This window comes from Typopeltis vanoorti, chromosome 15, assembly GCF_054136105.1.
Source record: "Typopeltis vanoorti isolate ZY-2024b chromosome 15, IOZ_Tvanoo_1.0, whole genome shotgun sequence".
Lineage (NCBI taxonomy): Eukaryota > Metazoa > Arthropoda > Arachnida > Uropygi > Thelyphonidae > Typopeltis > Typopeltis vanoorti.
Window position 1 is genome coordinate 4,670,600 of NC_143563.1, and position 19,410 is coordinate 4,690,009.

The 19,410-nt window shown below is 36.3% G+C and overlaps 1 protein-coding gene across 2 annotated transcripts in view; it reads right to left on the reverse strand.

Moving 5' to 3' along the window:
• LOC150098318 (high affinity copper uptake protein 1-like) overlaps nucleotides 1–19,410 on the reverse strand; it is an 85,087-nt gene that overhangs the window by 43,644 nt on the left and 22,033 nt on the right. Inside the window, exons 2-3 of one of the 2 annotated variants that reach the window (XM_090404824.1) lie at nucleotides 3,833–4,079; nucleotides 3,590–3,668 (exon numbers count right to left, since the gene is read on the reverse strand). In XM_090404824.1, the coding sequence (XP_090260950.1) occupies nucleotides 3,590–3,668 (79 nt within the window). In that variant the 5' untranslated portion in view covers nucleotides 3,833–4,079. The remainder of the gene's footprint in view (nucleotides 1–3,589; nucleotides 3,669–3,832; nucleotides 4,080–19,410) is intronic. The other variant, XM_090404823.1, reaches the window with a different exon arrangement.

Below are 19,410 nucleotides of genomic sequence, written 5' to 3' on the forward strand. Positions count from 1 at the left end.
TAAACTAATCTGTTCAAATGACAATGCCCTAACCAATAAACTAAATCACATCCTCAACACTTTCTCAGCCAATGGCTACCCCCCCAAAAAAATCCAAAAAAATACTGAAACCAGTAAACAACACCCCCATCCCCCTCACAACAAGGATTACTCTAAATCCATCACCATTCCCTACATCTGAGGCACCTAAGAAAAAATTACCAAAATCCTAAAAAAACATGACATGACCTCCTGTTACAGACCATATAGAAAATTGGCATCCCTTATCCACTCCACTAAAGACCAACCACTCCCCCTAGACCTACCTGGTGTATACCAGGTCCCTTGCAGCTGTAAGCTGTCCTACTTTGGCCAACTAGGCAGGACAGCGAATATCAGAATTTCGGAACACAAGGACTACATCCAGTTTCACCAGTACAGCCACTCTGGTCTTGCAGACCATGCTCTGGATACACGCCACAGAATATGGTGGAAGAAAGCCACAATAACACACCGTAGCAAGTTCAAATTTGAAAAACTATTCGTGGAATTAGCCTCAGCTCTAAGAAACAAGCCAAACCGCAACAAATTTGGTTGCATGAGACTGCCCCAAATTTGGGAGGCTTACCTTCAGCCCAACAGCCAAGAATACCTACATAGCCCACTAGGGGGCACCATCAGGACTTTTAGGAAAACCATGGCTTCCTCGCTTCATTTCTCATTTACTGTGTTTAGTGCCTGCGTGCACGTAATTTCCTTAAGTTAATTAGTAACAATATATAACCAAACGTTTAAGCCTTCCTATGAGAAGAAAGATGATGAGAAGCTGATTCAGTGAGAGCTTGGAGCTGAACTATACATGGCATTGTTCATTAGAATTGCTTATAAGACAAAATCAGTGATGTGACAGATATAAATACACCAAGAGGACTTGATCAGTTTTGATCAGAGGATGGTGATAAGCAGGAAATGCTTAGAGACAAATTAGTTTGGCAAGTGCAAATCGAGTAATCATTATAGGAGACTTCAATTATAGTGATATAAACTGGGTAAAGAAAACAGCATATAGTAATAAGGGAAGTGAATTTTATTTCTTTTTGACATCAAACCCACAGCCTAAAGGACAATTGTCTTAGGCAGCATGTGGTGGATGAAACATGAGGAGTTATTTGGGATTGGGTGACAACATCAAAAGATCTGATTGTGACTAAGATAACATACTTGCCCCCTGTCCCCATCATACAAAGCTTTGATTTCTGTACTCAGATCTGGTCAATGGGATTTGCAGGGGAAGAAAATAACATTGAAGAGGGTGTAGAGACAGATAACAAAAATTATACAATAATAGTTTGCCTTTAGGGGAAGTGAGTGCATCTAGTGTGAATGAATTTAAGGAAAGGTAGACCAGCTGGTTTAGATGATTTATACCCTCCCTTGTTGAGTCCTCGACTCCCTGGAAGTCTCAGATAATAATATGAGGTCTATACAAAGTTCATTATGAGAATATGAAGAGTGCATGCAGACTGCAGAGTTCAGTGGATAGAGGGCAAAGGGAGATATGATATTGGAACATTTAAGCTGTTGAAAGATTATTATTGTATTAAAATTGAGGAGATTTTCATATGGTAGAACGAAGGAAAGGAGCAAGGACAAGGGACTATCCCTGGAAGCTGAAAAAGAAGGTGGTGAGTAAAAGGATAAGAAGTAAGGTTTTTGGATGGAGAATGGCTGGAGCATGAAATGCATTGCCTGAAAGGGTGACGAACATGCAGACTGTGGCTGATTTTAGAGAGTGGTATGATAGACTTTGTGCTGACTAGTGTTGACCTCTCATGATGAGTTTTGTGACTCAGTGGAGGTAAAAAAAAAAATAATAATAATAATTAGTAAAAATATTTTTCAATGTATGAAAAGATGTAGAAGTAGGGGTGTGCGAGTATTTTTTTAATTATTTTTTTGCATGAGGAGCGGTTCCATAATTGGAATGTCTTGCCAAATTATAAGTGAGGACTACAAATGAATTTAAAATGTAGCATGACAATTACTGTGGCATTTAAGGTAAATCTTCTTTCACTATGAAAGTTCATTGCTAGCAGGGTGTATTCTCCCAGAAACTCAGGTTTTTCATCCTACATATAGACCAATCAGCCTTCAGACCACAAGCAATTTACAGATAAAAAAATTACAGTTGTTGGTGATGATGGGTGGTAGATGGCATTGATGGTAGTAGTGTTGTAATTAGGAGAATTAAGTAGTAGTGGAGAGGATGAGATGTATTTAGTGAAGTAGAGTGCCCTCCCATGATAAGTCCATGGACTCCCTGGAGGTGTCATGTAATAATATGGAATTGTCTACTAAGAAATACTATTCTGCAGCTAACCTTCTTAATTAAGTCACTCATGTTTAAACTAATACAGTTATGTTGTTCCATTCACACTCACCTCATGCTTGCTATATATTGTATTCTTCTGATTAATCACTTCTATAGCTAGCAGAAGTGATATAATCTTTTTCATCAAGGTTGCCTTGTACAAGAGAATACACTTTCTCACAATCCAGATTGTTCCTGATTATTGAATTGTTCTGTACTAAATCAGCAGTAGCTTCACCCCCCCCCCATCCACAGAATTATAATCTCTGTTCAACTCCTCTGTTCAGCTTTTTCAAGCTCCCTGTTGTGCAATCTCACTAATATAATGAACCATGAGGATGGATCCTATAACTCTGACATTTAGAAACAATGAACTGCAATCCCAAAATAAAATGAAATAATCATCATCATGCCTATCAAGTATTTAGGCCTGGCATTAGAAGTCATTGTTGAATCTCTTAAGAGGACATCCTGGTTTTCTTTTTTTCCTAATGGTTTGTAATGTAAGGCTTGTTTTGGTATTCTTTCTGTTGTCATTCTTTCAACATGTTCCATCCATTTGTGTTTATTTTTTTTAATTTTTTCTATTACTGATTCCTGGTTTAATTCTTTCAGAATTTCTTCATTCTTTTGTGATCAAATAGAGAATACTTTGCAGTTTTTCTCATAAACTTCATTTCAGCTGTTATTAATCTTTGTTTGTCTTTTTGTTTTATTGTCCAGATTGTATCATCATATGCTAGATATATGTATTGTCCAGATTTCACTTACATACAATAGGCCTGGTAGGGCTAATTAGTTAAATGAATTCACCTGTTCTAAGATCTCGTTATTTATTACTATTTTATTTCTTACTGGATCTTGTCCTTTAAAGGCCATCATTTTTTTATTTTCTGTTGATATTATCATTCCATAATCTCTGCTCATAATCTCATATGCTGCTATCTCATTTAAAATTAAAATACCTTTCTGTAAGTTTGCTGAAATGGGACATCCCTGTCAGACTCCTTGGTTTAGATCTCTCGTATATAAAATGAAATAATTACAAAATAAATTATAATTCTAACAAATATACAGAAATCTAAGCACAATTTGATTCAATAGTACAAAAATCAAATATCAAAATTGCCTTAAAAGTATTATAAATATTCAAATATTAATTATTTAAAATAATATAAAATACATAAAATGCAAATCTCAATCTGTTTCTAAATGCACTTTATACGATTAAAGACATACCAGATACTGATGAAATAGTGAGACCTTTGACAAGAAAATCTTCAACATGACAACTGAATTCCAAGTAGGACCCATGCATCTGAAACAAGAGTTATTAATCATTTGTTTAATGTAATTTCTCAAAGTTAATTGTTATTCTCAAAAACTTAAGACTGCTACAATGTCATGTTCATTCAAATCCAATGCTTATCAAATCACACTTGAACTCATTTACACATACAGACAATGCATTCCATTAATCACCTTGCATATGCTCCTCTGTAAACAACTTCAAAAGATGACCATTTCTTTCTTTCTCCCTCTCACATCACTCCATAGATAATTTTGTCTGTATTAATCTGGTATAAATCCCTCACCAACACATTTGTAATCCTTTCGCTTCTTTCTCCCATTAGCTTGCACAACTTGAATCCAGATGGCATTCCCTCAATTTCTTCTCAAATCCATCATTCTAAAGACTAACACCACCTCAGACATTCTTCTTTGAATCCTTTCCAAAATTTAAAAGTTTAAATCAGATTAACCATGATATGTTGAAATTAAATAAGTGGTTTAGCAATAATGGTATTAAAATTAATACCGATAAAATGAGATATATGTATTTCACGTTAACAGATCAACTAGATCACACTATAACTATAAAATAGCATGAAACTAAGTGTAGTGTAACTAAATGTAGTGTAGTGTAACTAAATGTAGTGTAGTGTAACTAAATCTAAAATTGTAACTGTAGCTTAGTCAAAAAAAAAAAAAATCAGTCAAGTATTTGGGTCTCCATATCAACAACAATCTGAAAGGGAACTCTGTCATTTTTAATAAATGAGTTCAGGTTCATAATTAACAGAATATATGTTTAAAAATTTGTAAATGCAGCATTCTTAAGATACTTATACTATTCTTGGGTATTTCTCACTGCAATATGATATCATCTGTTGGATTGGAGATTACAACAATCTGCTTTCTTTGATATGAATGCAAAATAGAATAATTAGAGCTAGAGCCATTACTGACTTTGCACATTCAACTTACAACCTATTTGCCATTCATAATGTTATGTCTTGTTTTTTTATTTCTCATTTGTATAATGCTATTTGATTTAGTGATCACCACTCTTTCCTCTACCTTATTATATATGTTGGCTTCTGTTTCTATCTTTAACCCTTATACATCCCTAAATCGTCTGCCTAACACTGAGTATATGATCTTACTGCTTATCTGACAATTTCTAAATTTTGGGCCCCCAGAAAATACCTATACCCTGATCTCTACAAGTCATCCACATTCGCTCAGACAAATTTATTTCCTGCACCAGCCTGGGCTTTAACGACAGAGTCAAACTCAGCCTAAGGATGGTTATAGAGTATCAGATGCTACTAATATAATTCGCTTGAAATCAGAAGCCGTAGGTTTTCTCTTTTGTCTGTTTGCAGTCGTGCCCCCTTTCCTTTCTTACTTAGGATGTCCCCGTGCATGTATATGATCACGAGGTTCATATTTTTTATGAAGGGTCTAGGTCAGTCAACATGGTTAGAAAAGCAAGCATGGAAGGTAACAAACAAATTTAATGAATTCATAATTAATTACAATACAAAGACAAAATTGATATTTATGCTAGATTAAAACTCTTACGTTTCTCTCACTTTCTCATTCTTAGATAACAATGGATTTCTTAATCTCTATAATACTATTCCTTTAACTTATCAAATATTAGTTTACAACTTAATAGGAGCCGGCTAGGTATTTGGCACATTATTAATCTCCCTCAAGTAGGTCACGACAGAATCTCCAGTTTCTCACAGTTCTCAGAATTCAGTCTGATGGTATAGAGTCATTCACACATATAATAATACTTCATGTTTGTCCTTATCATAAATTCGAGTTACACTTTCTTCCGTTTCTGTTAGTCAAGTTCTCTAAAGGGCTAGAATATGTAAAAAGCTTATCTACACTATCTTAGGTTCTTTTGGGATTTTCTCCGTCCTTCCTTCTTACGAAGTTCTGGCTGCCTTGGTTCTGTTGCCACATGGGAATCACGTGCTCTCCCTGGATCGGGTGCTCGGTTTCTTTACTAAGGATTTATGTCGATGTCAATGCTATTCTTTACTGACAGCCTGCGTTCAAGATTTGCCATGTTCTGTAGATGTGCCATACTGGGATTTCTCGGAGATCAGCTCTTAAAGATAAGAACTGAATCACGATGACACTAGAAGCACACGGTGAGAATACAGGAACAAACAAAATGGGAGCATTTCAATCCTGTGATTGAAATGCTTCCATTTCAATTGAATTGAATTGCAGGTTTTATACTATCCCCAAGAGCGCCACCTTTCCGAGTTTGATCTCTCCTTTCGCCCTTCTGATTTGTCCCAGACTGGGTGACTTCAACATTCTTCATACGGGGCTTTCCAATTCCGGGAATGCATGCGTCTTGATGTTTTCTTAGAGGTAGCACCCACAGACGCTTATGCTGCTATTGTAGTATTGGGCAACCTTTGCCCCTTCTTACTGAATTATTGGCATTCTTTCACGTGTAGAAATTCACTGATAATTACTTTCATGTGAGCCCTTTTTATGAACTACACACTTACTACAATACAAACAGTTCTTATTCTAATTTGCCAATTGTTATTTCTTTTAAGACATAGTTAAATTGTGCCAAATATAAGTATGCTCATTTAATGGATATCTTGTGTCAGACTGGAAAAGTGACCTCATTTAGAGTGAGGTCGCCCATTTCAGATCTGACAATAATATTTTGCCATTACAGAAACTATCTTTATTGCCAGAACTTGCTGGCAAAAAAAGGAATTTTTCATAAATCCTTTGAATACCTAGCAACAAGTAGTTACAATAAACTCCCAAACAAAATAAAGTCAGTAACTTCAGAACATGCTTCCAAATATATCTAATTATGATTCTCGTATATTACAAGTATATACCATGTTACGTAAGCTCTCATAGATAAAGTCACTGAATTCGGCCAATTTAATTTTTATAGTAATGGATACAGTCCTTGGTTACACATACTGTACAGTTCCTTATATTTTCTTTTCATGTTTATTATCTTGTCTTTTCCTTAACATATCAGTCTCTACATTACTGTTTAAGTGGTGATATTATACAAGTGGTTATATCATATTTATAGTATTACGTTTTCTATATTCCATTATCATTTGTATAGTGTAACAAACATCACTACTGAATTCATATTTCCGAATTTAGGGACACAAAACACATGTTGAAATGATTATTTTACTTATCATCAGAAGGATACATGTGTATAGAAACCAAGCAACATGCTCTTGCACTCTATAAAGGTAAATTAAATCTATGATGTTAATCTTTTTCATAGCCTGACCTCTAGTGATAAAATAAAAATAAAAAATTTTTAAATAAATAAATAATAAATAAATTAAATAAAAAACTACATAAACTTTGCTAAAGTCCTCCTGTACTAATATTACTAAGATTCTTCTGGATATGTACATTTCAGATTGTTATACTACAATTTTCTTCTTGACTTGTACAGTTCAAGTTACTATTGAATGTTAAGGGAAGAAAAAAAAATAAGAAAAAGAAAAAAACTTAAAGTCTCCTTGTATTGAGATTTTTCTTTGGCTTGTTCTAGTTGCTATAAAAGTTGTAAATGGGTCCTCCACATCCTTGGAATGGTTAGACCATTTTTGTTCAGATTGGATTATGTTTGAGCATTTCACATGCTTCTTTAAATTTTCTCTTGAACCAGGTTTTGGTACCTTTCCAATCAATTCTGTGGTATGTTTGGAGTGTGTGATCAGAAAGGCCATTTTTCCAAAATGGAGTTGTTTAATGTGTTCGTCCTTCCTAACTGGGATGGTTCGCCTTGTTTCCCCTATGTATAGTAGGTTACATGTGCATTGTATTTTGTAAACCCCTGGGTGGGCTAGGTGTGGAAGAGGATCTTTGGAAGAACTGAGGTGTCTTAATTTTGTCGGGGGTTTAAAGGCGGTTTTGATGTTGTATTTGTGTAGTGTTCTGTCTATATTTTTTGGAAAATTGAATGATGTTATCATTTGTACCACTTCTTCAGTCAATAAATTTTCATTCATTCATTAATTCAAAAAAAATTATCTGAATGTCCAAAATATCAAATAACCATTTTATGCACAGTAGTCCAAATGTAGCCTGATCTTGACCTGGTATGGTGACTATATAACCTCTACTTTTATACTTGAATGTTTCCCAGTATCATTATCTGTTATAGTTTCTTCACTATAGGTTCGTATGACATCCTTTAACTTCTCCACTTCACAATACATATAATCCCACCACAGTTTTTTACATTTGCCTTCTACATTTTGAAACATATGCTGCACTAATCATTATTAGTCTCACTCACTTGCCCATGCAAACAGTCTATTCAAATTCTTCTGAAAAACCAGAACAGTTTTGTTCTTTGTAGCTCTCCTTAATTTTACATCATTTGCAAAATAATCAGATGCAAAATAATTTTACATCATTACAAAATAAAGTTTAAGAGAAAATTTCATATTTTCTCTTAAACTTTATTTAATATCATTCAGTAGTGCACTCGGGATTTAATTTTTTTGGGGGGAGGAGCACTCTTGGGTGCCGAGTTAAGTATACGATTTGAGAATACACACTACACATTGCATATAACCTATGACTGAGCATCTGCAGTGATCACCAATACATGATACCCATGATCTCCTTTGGCCCGGCTCGGGCAAACGAAGTAGCGCTCGGTCCAATGGAGTAATACTTCGTCTGCCTCGCGTTCAACAGTGGCCGTGATTTCCGAGAGCTATAGGGTATTCCCACTTTATGTGATCACTAATTCATAAGTAGTACAGAAAGAAAAGACATGACACAATATAAATAAATTTAAAAAAAATTTAATTAGGAAAAGATTTTTGAAAAATTTTCTAGTGTTTTTTCCCTTTTTTTAGGGGGGGGGGGAGGAGGCCTGGTCCCTCTCCCTGGGTGTGCCACTGATATCATTAATGTATAAGTTAAACAACAATAGCCCTTTGCATATCCAAAGGGCTATTGTTGATTATTCCACCCATTGCTAATTATTCCAATCAGATAGCTAACTCACAGATTATTCAACCATATTTGTCCTAATTTTGAAATACCAGCTTGTCAAGTGGCAACCTAACAAAGACCTTTGCAAAATGTAAAATCAGATATCTTCATGAGTCATTGCAAGGCTACCAAAGAGCAGGTGAAGTACAATACATAGCATCTTTCTATCAAATGTTGACCCTCTCCCTTGTAATAATGTAGCCTATTTCTACAAAACAGACAGAAACTGGATTCAGCTTTTTTTTTTTTTTTGCGATGAAGGGTATTTGCATTTCCCCCCTTGTCCAATATAGCTGATCTTTTGTCATATGTAACTTACTAAAAAATGACCTCCCCATTAACAAATCCATGCTTACTCTCCCTGATAACCCAGTGATTATCAACATAATGACTTACGACTTTTCCACTTGCAAAACTGCTCTTAAACATGCATGTCAGAGGTATCATTAATTCCTAAGAACGTTCCATTAAAAGACAGTATGTCATCAGGTCTTACTGCTTTGTTAATAATTCTTCATATGCCTTCCGTTCATTCACCACTTGATACCACCTACACTTAATTTTGTATTATTCTGCTCTCATCAGTATGAAATATCTTGAATTATTCATTAAATATTATATTTATATCTCCTACAGTAGTTACCTGTCTACTACTACTACTATCAACTAATATCATTGCAGAAGAGCTAAACTAACCTTTATCATCATCATAATGCTAATTACAGATATAGACTATATTGGTCTATTACAGTCTCATTATTACTATTACCTTAGACTCATCGAAGGAGGCCCTAAACATCATGTCTACAAAACTATTCAACATTCTCACAGTATCTATCACACCCTGCACCGTCATAGCACCCACAACAGACTCTGGCAGCCCACTCCACTCACCCACCACTCTAAAAGTAAAGAACCCAGCTCTAATACACTTGCTAACCACACTCTTGCCCAGCTTCCATAGATGTCCCCCAGTTCTCCCACCACCAGTCCTGATCTCAAAAATATCCTCCGAATTAATCCCATAGAAACCCCCCAGCAATTTGAATGTCTCAAACATACCCCCCCCTTTCTGCCTATCAACCAACCCCTGCAACCCACAAATCCTCAACCCGTCCTCACAAGGCCCACCCCATAGACCTGCTATCATCCCGGTCGCCCGCCCCTGGATCCTCTCCACCTCCTCCACATCAAGAAGAAACCCAGGTGACCAAATCTGGACACAGCAGTCGAGATGAGGTCCCATCAAGGCTCGGTACAGAGGAACAATAACCTGCCCGTCTCTGCTTGTCAAAGTACTCCTCAGCAACCAAGTGATTTAATGAGTCGATTTAGCCACTCCTGCAATGTGTCCCCTAAACTTCATCTTCCCATCCACCAACACTCCAAAGTGTCTGGCCCCATCAATCCCCTGGAGCACAGTTCCACCAATGTGGTACACTGCTGCTAATCCCTTCACCCCAAAATGCACAACCTTACACCCTCTCACATTAAACTGACATCCATTCTCCCCAGCTCAGAACTCCAATCTATCCAAATCATCCTGCAAGATTTTGACATCTTCTGCATTCACTATTGCACTACCCAACTTTGCATCATCAGCGAACAAATGAACTGTTTCTCTTAGATCCTTCCCTATATCGTTCATGAACAAATTAAACAGCAGTGGTCCAAGAACAGAACCCTGAGGCACACCACTAGTCACAGGCCGTCTTTTGGATTCTACTCCTGAATAAACAACTCTCTGATATCTCTCCATCAACCACCCACCTATCCATCTCACCAACCCTATATCCATTCCCATATGTTGCAGTTTAAGGATTAGAATTCCATGTGGTATCCTGTCAAAGGCCTTAGTCAGGTCCAACAGTATCACTGTAAAATTATCCTTCTAACATCCTCTTTTGAGGTCTACCCAGCTTTCTCTTTTGAAATGGTTTATATTTTATTATTTCTTTAGTCTTTTAAATTTCTTAAATCCAATTTTGTTTGTAAGTTAGCGTTGTTTTTCAAGTTTGAATTGTATTCGTTATATTGTTTATTTAGGGGTGACCAAGAAAATTACTGATAGTTTGGCTGGCATGTTTCCAACTAATGTCTTCTATATGTCCAGGCCGTTTATTTTGGTTTATATAGGAGAGGGGTCTAACCAAGCAGTCTAGTGAAATGATTTTATGAAAAATCTGGCTACTGAGTGAGGGAGGGTGTTATATTTTACATATTATAGTAGGGTGCTTAAGGGTCAAAGCTGTATAACTGAGAGGAGACCTCCACACAGCCTTTAAAGGAATGCAGAGAACCGACCAGGGCTTCTGACCTAATGTCCAATCCTCACCTTCTCGTGGTGCACCCTGTTGGGTATCTACTTTGATACTGAACGAACGAGGATGGGCTGGCAATTTGGGATTTAGCCGACCAAATTGTATTCTTATTAGCTTAAACCAATATAGAAAATGATGGTACAACATCACAAAATTTCATTCCGGCTGGGGCGTCGCCTGGTTAAACAAGGCCCCCATTGTTTTCACCAGGGAACCAGAGCAAACAGTGAAAAGTCAGCTACTGGAACAAATCTGGAAGCACACCCCAACTCAACATCACCAGAGTTAAAGATCGGTACTATCAACATAAGAAGCCTGAAGGCAAAGAAATGGAGCTAGTGAGGAATCAGATGTACCAGATCGACATAATAGGGGTGACTGAAACAAAAAAGACAAAAACTGGTGAGATCTTTCAGAACAATAAATACAAAATGTTATATTCAGAAAATGACAATCAAGGAAAAGGAGGAGTAGCCATAGTATTCAACACAAAATACAAGACTAATCTTCTTGAATGGCAGGCAGTCTCAAGTAGAGTGATGTGGGCAAATATCAGAATGGGAATTGGACAATGAGACTTATTTGTGCCTATGGTCTGACAGACGGTTCTACTAAGGTAGAAGTGGAGGAATTTTTTGATGCTTTTAGAAAAAGCAACTGACACAATGAAAAAGGAAAAGTTGGTCCTTGTTGGGGATCTAAATAACAGAGTAGGAAATTATTGTCAGATATACAAAAATATCTTAGGAAAATTTAGAGAAAAGAGCAAAGCTAATAATAATGGCAAATACCTGTTGGATTTCTGCTCAGAACATGACTAGTTATTACTAACACCATGTTTCAACATAAAAATGTGCACAAATTCACATGGAGAGAAGAGGCAAGGAATAAGAAAAGTCTCATTGACTATGTTATTGTTGATAGTGATGTTTTCTCACGGGTGCAGGACACCAGAGTATACAAAGGATTTTAAATTGGAAGCGATCACTATTTAGTCTTGAGCAGGATAAAACTGAATTTTGTATTGAAAAGAATAACATGTAAGAAAGTTTTAAAGCGAATAGAAGTTGAGCAGCTCTCAGATGTGAACTGTAGACTAAAATACACAAAGCTTATTGAAGAAAAAATGCAAGCGTTTGAGACCAGAAAAAAAACCTTGGAGATTCAGTGGCAAGACTTGAAGAAAACCCTGATTGATTCAGCCATAGAGGCATGTGGTGAGGTTGTCTGCAAGGATAGAAAAATCAGAACTCCATGGTGGATAAAGAAAGTTAAAGAGGCAGTGAAGGAAAAGAAGAAAGCATATCAAAAGTTCCTGGCAAATAAGTCAGCTTGTGCTCTAAGAGAATACAGAGACAAATGTAAGAAAGCCAAACACTGTGTAAAACTAGCTAAACAAAAATCATGGGAGGGCTTTGGCAAGAACATAGAAAATAAATATCAAGAAGGTGGTAAGATATTCTGGAGGTTGTTGAAGAAGCTTAGAAATTATTATTATTACCCAAGACCTCATGGAGTCAAAGACTGATCTGGGAGGTCCTTTTATCACACACACATCTCATCATACCATGTCTTAAACACACTCAAACTCCTTGCAGACACCACACTCTCAGGCAAGGCATTCCAATCATTCACAACTCTGCACGAAAAAAAACCTGCCTCTCACTCCCCTACTCACACCCTCTTTATACAGTTTCCAGGGATGACCTCTGGTTCTCTCCTGATCTCCCACTATTCTCTGTAGAACTTCTCCACCACTGATCTTATAACAACCCCTTACCAACTTGTAGGTCTCTATCATATCTCCCCTCTTCCTTCTCTCCACCAGACTCTGCAAATTACATCTTCTCAATCTTTCCTCATACTCAACATTTCAGAGGTCAGAAATGGAGGAAAGAGTGCTGTAAAAGGAGTTAAAGATGATAAAGGTTACATGATAACAGGAGAAAAAGATATCCTTGAAGTATGGCGTAATGACTTCAAAAAATTGCTAAATGAAACAAGCAGTGATAGCACAGTGGTAAAAAACACTCAGCAGGCATGCAGTCAGGAATATATATATATACATACTTGAATTAGAAAAAGCCGTCAAAGGCTTGAAATGTGGAAAGGCACAGGAGTAGATGATATTCGACCAGAAATGCTGAGGTATGGTGGTATAAAAGTCGTACAGTGGCTGCACTGCATAGTTCAGAAAGCCTGGACAGAGGGACAAAATCCCGATGATTGGAGTAGAGCTCGCATAGTACTCATATATGAAAAGGGAAATAAAACTGAATGCGAGAATTACAGAGATATTTCCCTACTGAGTGTTCCTGGCAAGACCTATGCAATGATACTTGAGAAACGGTTGAGAAGAATTGTGAAAGAAAAGCTTCATGAAGAACAAGCTGGATTCAGGCCAAATAGAGGCTGTCAGGATCAGATCTTCACTTGACGACAAATAGTTGAGAAAGAATGGGAATATAACAAAGATCTGTATTTAAGTTTTGTCGATCTGGAAAAGGCATATGACAAGGTGCCAAGAGAGAAGCTATTCAATATGCTACAGGTATATGGTGTCAATGGGGCATTATATCAAGCAACACTTAGTCTGTATTTGAGTTGTAAGTCGGCAGTTAGGATTGAAGGAAGTACAGGAAGATGGTTTAATGTTGAATCTGGTGTGAGACAAGGATGTACATTGTCCCCTCTGTTATTCATCATCTATATGTATCACATTATGAAGGAAAGTGGTATTAAACATGATATCAAAATTGGAGATGTTAATGTCAGCTCTTTGCTTTATGTGGATGATGTTATACTTCTAAATAAATCTGCTACAAGTTTGCAAGATTCCCTGACTAAATTGAATAACTGTTGCAATAGATATGGTAAGAAGGTCAGCAATAAAAAGACAAAGACAACAAAAATAAGTAGAATCATTGAAAATGTCAACTGCATTGTAAACAGCGGACCTGTGGAACAAGTAAAACATTTCAGCTACTTAGGCACAATTTTTAGTGAAGATGGTAAATTAAATATGGAAATAGAAAACAGAATCAACAAAGCTGGTATGGTAAGAAGTCAATTGAATAAATTCATATGGAATAAGAGAGAAATTAGTCAGAATACTAAATTAGCTGTATACAAGACAGTGTTCAAACCAGTTTTAACTTATGGACCTGAGATCAGAAGTAAAACACTTGACCAAAGACTAGAGACTGCAGATATGAGAGTCCTGAGAAAGATTAGAGGCATGAACAGATGGCGTAAATGGCAATATCATATTAAAAACGAGGATATTAGGAAAAAACTTGACATTGTCAGCATCCAGGAATGCATTAGCAGAAGTCATCTCAGGTGGTATGGTCACTTAAACAGAATGGGTGAGGAAAGATTAGCAAAACAAGTGTTCTCTGCCAGGTTGGCAGGAAAACGACCCAGAGGAAGACCAAGATATAGGTGGATTGATACGGTACAATGTGCCTTAGACGATAGAAATATAGATCTGATAATGTTGGAGTCTTGACAAGTAACAGACTGATTTGGAGGAAATTGTAGATAGGAAGTTAGTAATGATGTAAATTTTTCATGTAGTACTATCATATCCTGTACACCCCTTGAGGATACATGTCAGGAATTTGATGATGATGATGTATATTAGCAATGTCATGGTACTGCTTGAAACTATTTTGTTTGTCATAATTAATATTTCATCTGTAGTTCCACATATACCACTTAAACTGCTGAAAACTGCACACTCTCTCCCCAATTTTGTTAATCTATAATAATCTAAACATTTTTTTTTGTTTTGTTTCAGTTCCCTTACTATCACATAAGAAATTTGAAAAATATGATTAATGACAACATACACTGTTAAAAACAGTAGTAGTAGTGATTCCCAGAGTTACCTTGGTGACCTTGACTCACTTTAATGACACTGGGGGAAAGAAAAAAAAAACAAGAATTGGAATGACATACATTTAGTCAAAGTGTATCATGTCAACATAAAGTTAAGTAATATAATGCAACTGAAAGTAGTGTTTGAATTGCATGTGTTCAAATGCAACCATCAAATATTTTTAAAATGAATAAAAGTTTCTGAATGATTGACCTATAAAATACTATCTGGTGAAATCCAGGAGTAATAACTTCTTGGCACAGTTGTGTGCATGTCTAATATTGCAATAAAAAAAAATATAAATGAAAAAAAAGAAAGCAGTGGGCTGAATTATAATAATTCTGAGGAATTTTATAAATACTGTAACTTAAGCATAAAAAAAAATAAAATAAAATAAAGAAAGAAAATGTGCATTGCTTTCACAGACCAGGAAGCATGCACAACATTTGTATTTATTGTGGAACTACTAGGCACAAATATGGGAAAATTAAATTACATTTGATCTTTTTTTTTTTTTTTTTTTTTTGTGGCAGAGATAAAGAAACTTGGGAATGGGTCTTAGGAACACTAATTAACATAGTATAAGTTCTCTGGAATGTTTGATATATAATAATGTCACATATAAGTTGTGATAGCATAACTTACTGCTTCTAATCTTAATTCCAGCACTGAGTTACCTCCAAACCAGGGATAGAAAGATCTTGAAAATAAGCTAGATCCAGAAAGTTGGCAATGAGGGAAATATACAGACAAACATAACCAAAAGAAAACCTGATCCATAAAATAATCAAAATGAAACAACGTATATTTATCCATATATGTAGAATGAACATTGGGAGCAAATTAAAAACACCACTGTTTAAGATGATTGAAGGAAAGAACAAAAGAAAAATACCAAACAGAGAAGGTGGTGATGACATCATCAAATGGTGAGGAAACTCTGTACACAAACTGAGTCATCTTGCACAAAACAGAATGCAATGGAAAAATCTGGTCAAGATTGCATCAGACACCTATGGGTGTTGAACCCATGGTTGTTGTTGATCTTGCACTTTCTCTTTATAAGGTCTGGTCTTCCATGATTGCTCTTTTGGTTCCATTTAACTTCAATACCTCTTCATTCGTTTTTTTCTCATTCTCATAACAGCTATTGAGCTGAGTTCCAAAGGAGCGGAAAGGGTAGAGTCGTTTGTTCCTGCCTGCTTGTTTCACATGTGTTTTAACCAATTTAAGCTCTAATCATTTTTCTTGCAGTTCATTCTGTGAAGCTTATGTAAACTGGCTGTAAAGCATTCCATAATCACTCATCTTATGGTTCTAAGCATATTCTCAGAAATCTTCAGTGCTCTCTTATAGCATCTCAAAAGCCTGCAATTTCCAGATTATGGACTTCGTATATGTCCACATCTCACATCCATAATCCTTTCACTCACCAAACCAAATCATCAAAAATAATTCAGTCATTATTCTGAAACTAACATTCTATTCCATTGATCTCAACTTCATGCCCAACAGCCTCACAGTCATCACGTGTACTAACATTTTGTACCTCCTTCTGGGGTGGGCAAACTTCCTCTGTTATCATTAACAGTACCATATCTTCTCTTTTGTTCATCCTATCATCGCAAAAGATGCTGTATCCCTTCGTTTTCCTCAGATTAACTTTTGTGTAATCCAATATTATTATTATTAAGAGAGACCTCCAGGGAGTCTGGAACCTATCGAGGGAGGTCATACCATTTGCACCAGATGTCATATGTTCTTGAATTCATGCTACTTGCACACACACATCTAACAAAAATCTAGCCCTAACCCCCTTCTTGACAACATTCATTCCCAACTTCTATGAATGCCTTCCATAAAATGGAAAATTCTATCAACTGAAATTCTGTTTAACTCTTTCAAAAGTTTGTAAGTCTCAATTATATCACCCATCCTTCTCCTGTTTACTAGTGCCTGCACCCTACAAATTTTCAATCTGTTTTCATAATCTGCATTCCACAATCCTAATATCACTTCTGACACTCCCCTTTGCAATATTTCCACAGAATCACAATGGAAACTAGGAGACCAGACTTGCATGCAATAGTCCAAATGAGAAGGAAATGATGTGGAGGTCTTATCAAGGCCTTGTCAAGAGGCAAAATGACTTCCTTATCTTTACATGTTAAGGTTCATTTCAGAATTTCCATTATTCTCAATTATATTTACAATTTTAGCTATATGACCCTCGAACTTCAACTTCCTGTTAATAAAAGTCCAATTTCATCAAGCATAATCCCACCAATATAATACGCCATTGGATATCTAATCACATCAAAGTGCATGACTTTATATTTAATAACATCCAGCCTATTCAAATCATTCTGCAAATACTGCAGAATGATTTGCAGAATCAGCAGCACTCCTGATTACTCTATCTATCTTTGCATCATCAGCAAATAGGTGTCAAGTCCTTCCCAATGTTATTAATGTACAAATGAAATAACAATGGACCAAGACTGCTCCTTGTTGAGCCACACCACTGGGTACCTTGAATCTTGCAGATTCAAACTCACAACATACCACTTTTTAATATGTCATTAAGTCATACTCTTATCCATGCCAACAGTTTATAATCCAATCCCAGATTCTACGATTCATGCAACAGTATTCAGTACTGTATTCTGTCAAAAGCCATAGCAAAATCCAAAAGGATCATGGTGTATCCATTCCCCTGGTCTAGCTCAATGGTTGCAAAATAGAGATCCTGTGTCAACCCATTTCTCAATGCAAACCCTAACCAACTTTTCCGATATATTCACCACCACTCCTGAGATACTGATTGGTCAATAGTCGAATACATCGGTCTTTTCACCACCCTTGTGCAATGGGATTACCATACTTCCACTCCTGTAGAATCTTCCCTGTTATGAGACTCAAATTATATAGCCTGGTCAAGGGAATAGCCAATTCAGCTGAACACTCTTTTAGCATGTGTGCTGATATCCCATCAGTTCCTACTGCAGAGATCTTATTCAGTTTGCGCAACAGCTCTTGTACTTCCTCTTCATCCATGAGTTTCCTCATACAGTGAAAAGGTAGCAGTGAGTTCAATGTTGTATATATCAGGTTGATAGTTTTTAGCAAAATGGCTGCTTGTTAGTTGAACAATCACTTCTGCATGAATTTTCTCCCACATACCATCTGCATTCAGTAGAGTTATTTTTTTCTCAATTTCATTCTTTCTTTTACTTGCAGCATAATGACAGAATTATTTTTGGGTTCGATTTAACTTGCAGAGCCAGTTTCTTTTCATACTCTCACTTAGCTATCTGTACAACACTTGTGACTGTTCTGGCCTCTTGCTTATAATTATCGTAACTGACATTATCTTTATGCAGATGATATTCCTTCCACATCCATTTCACTCCTACTCTATTCTTCAAACTCTATGGACATATTTTGATATTGCATCATTTAAGCAGTTTTTAAATACTTCCCATGCACTGTTGACATCTTTCCCATCCAGTCTGATACCATGGCACAGAACCCAGCTTACCCCTCAGGTGGTCATAATTTCCTTCTTTGTAGCTCATCATGTAACTTTTTATGACACTATAATCAGATCTAACACACTATGACCATGAGCTCCTTCTGTCACATTCTGCTTGAGGAAGTTGTCTTGCAACAGCTCAATAAATTCAGTTTCATTCTTCTTGTGTAATTTCATAGCTACCCAATCGATGTTTGGATAATTAAAGTCCCCCATTATGATTACTCTTTTCATACCCATTGTATTTATTTGTTGATGCATTTCTTCATCACTAGCACCTGATCCACCAGGTCTGTAACAACACCCCACTATGTATTTAATCTTGTTACACTCCACCTCACACCATGTGGCTTCAACCTCACTGCCACATGGAAAACTTTTAGTAGTATTGCAGTAACAGGTCTCAACTCTAACTGGATTCAAGTCATCTGTTATTAGCAGCACCTCCCCCCCCATCTCTTCTCCTATCCTGTCTATCCTTCCTATAAATACTGTACTCTTTGCACTCAATACCAGTCTGTATGTCTGCTTCTGCCATTAATGAGAGCCAAGTCTCATTAATGCCTATAACATGAGGTCCCAACATATTAACCAAGGCAACAAACTCTACTCCTTTGTTTCTGATACTCCTAGCAATCATGTACAGACATAATTACCTGCATGCTTTTTTGCATATACTTGTTTGTGGTCTGCATGACACAGTTCGACAACTTACAGATCTCTGTTCCTATTAGTTCCTTATTTATGCAGACATTGTTACACACGCTTAATAGGTCCAAACCGAACAAACACAGAATCATTCTCCCTTCATAATCACTTCCATAATAATAACCATTCCCATTATTAACAAAGTTACCTAACATTGTTAGGTAACTTTGTTAATAACATTATTACACAGATTCTCACGATTCCTCCCATCAGAATTTATTTTCCCCGATTCTGTGTTAGGTCTTATATCAATTAATAATTTTTCAAGACTCCTGATGCCAAATGC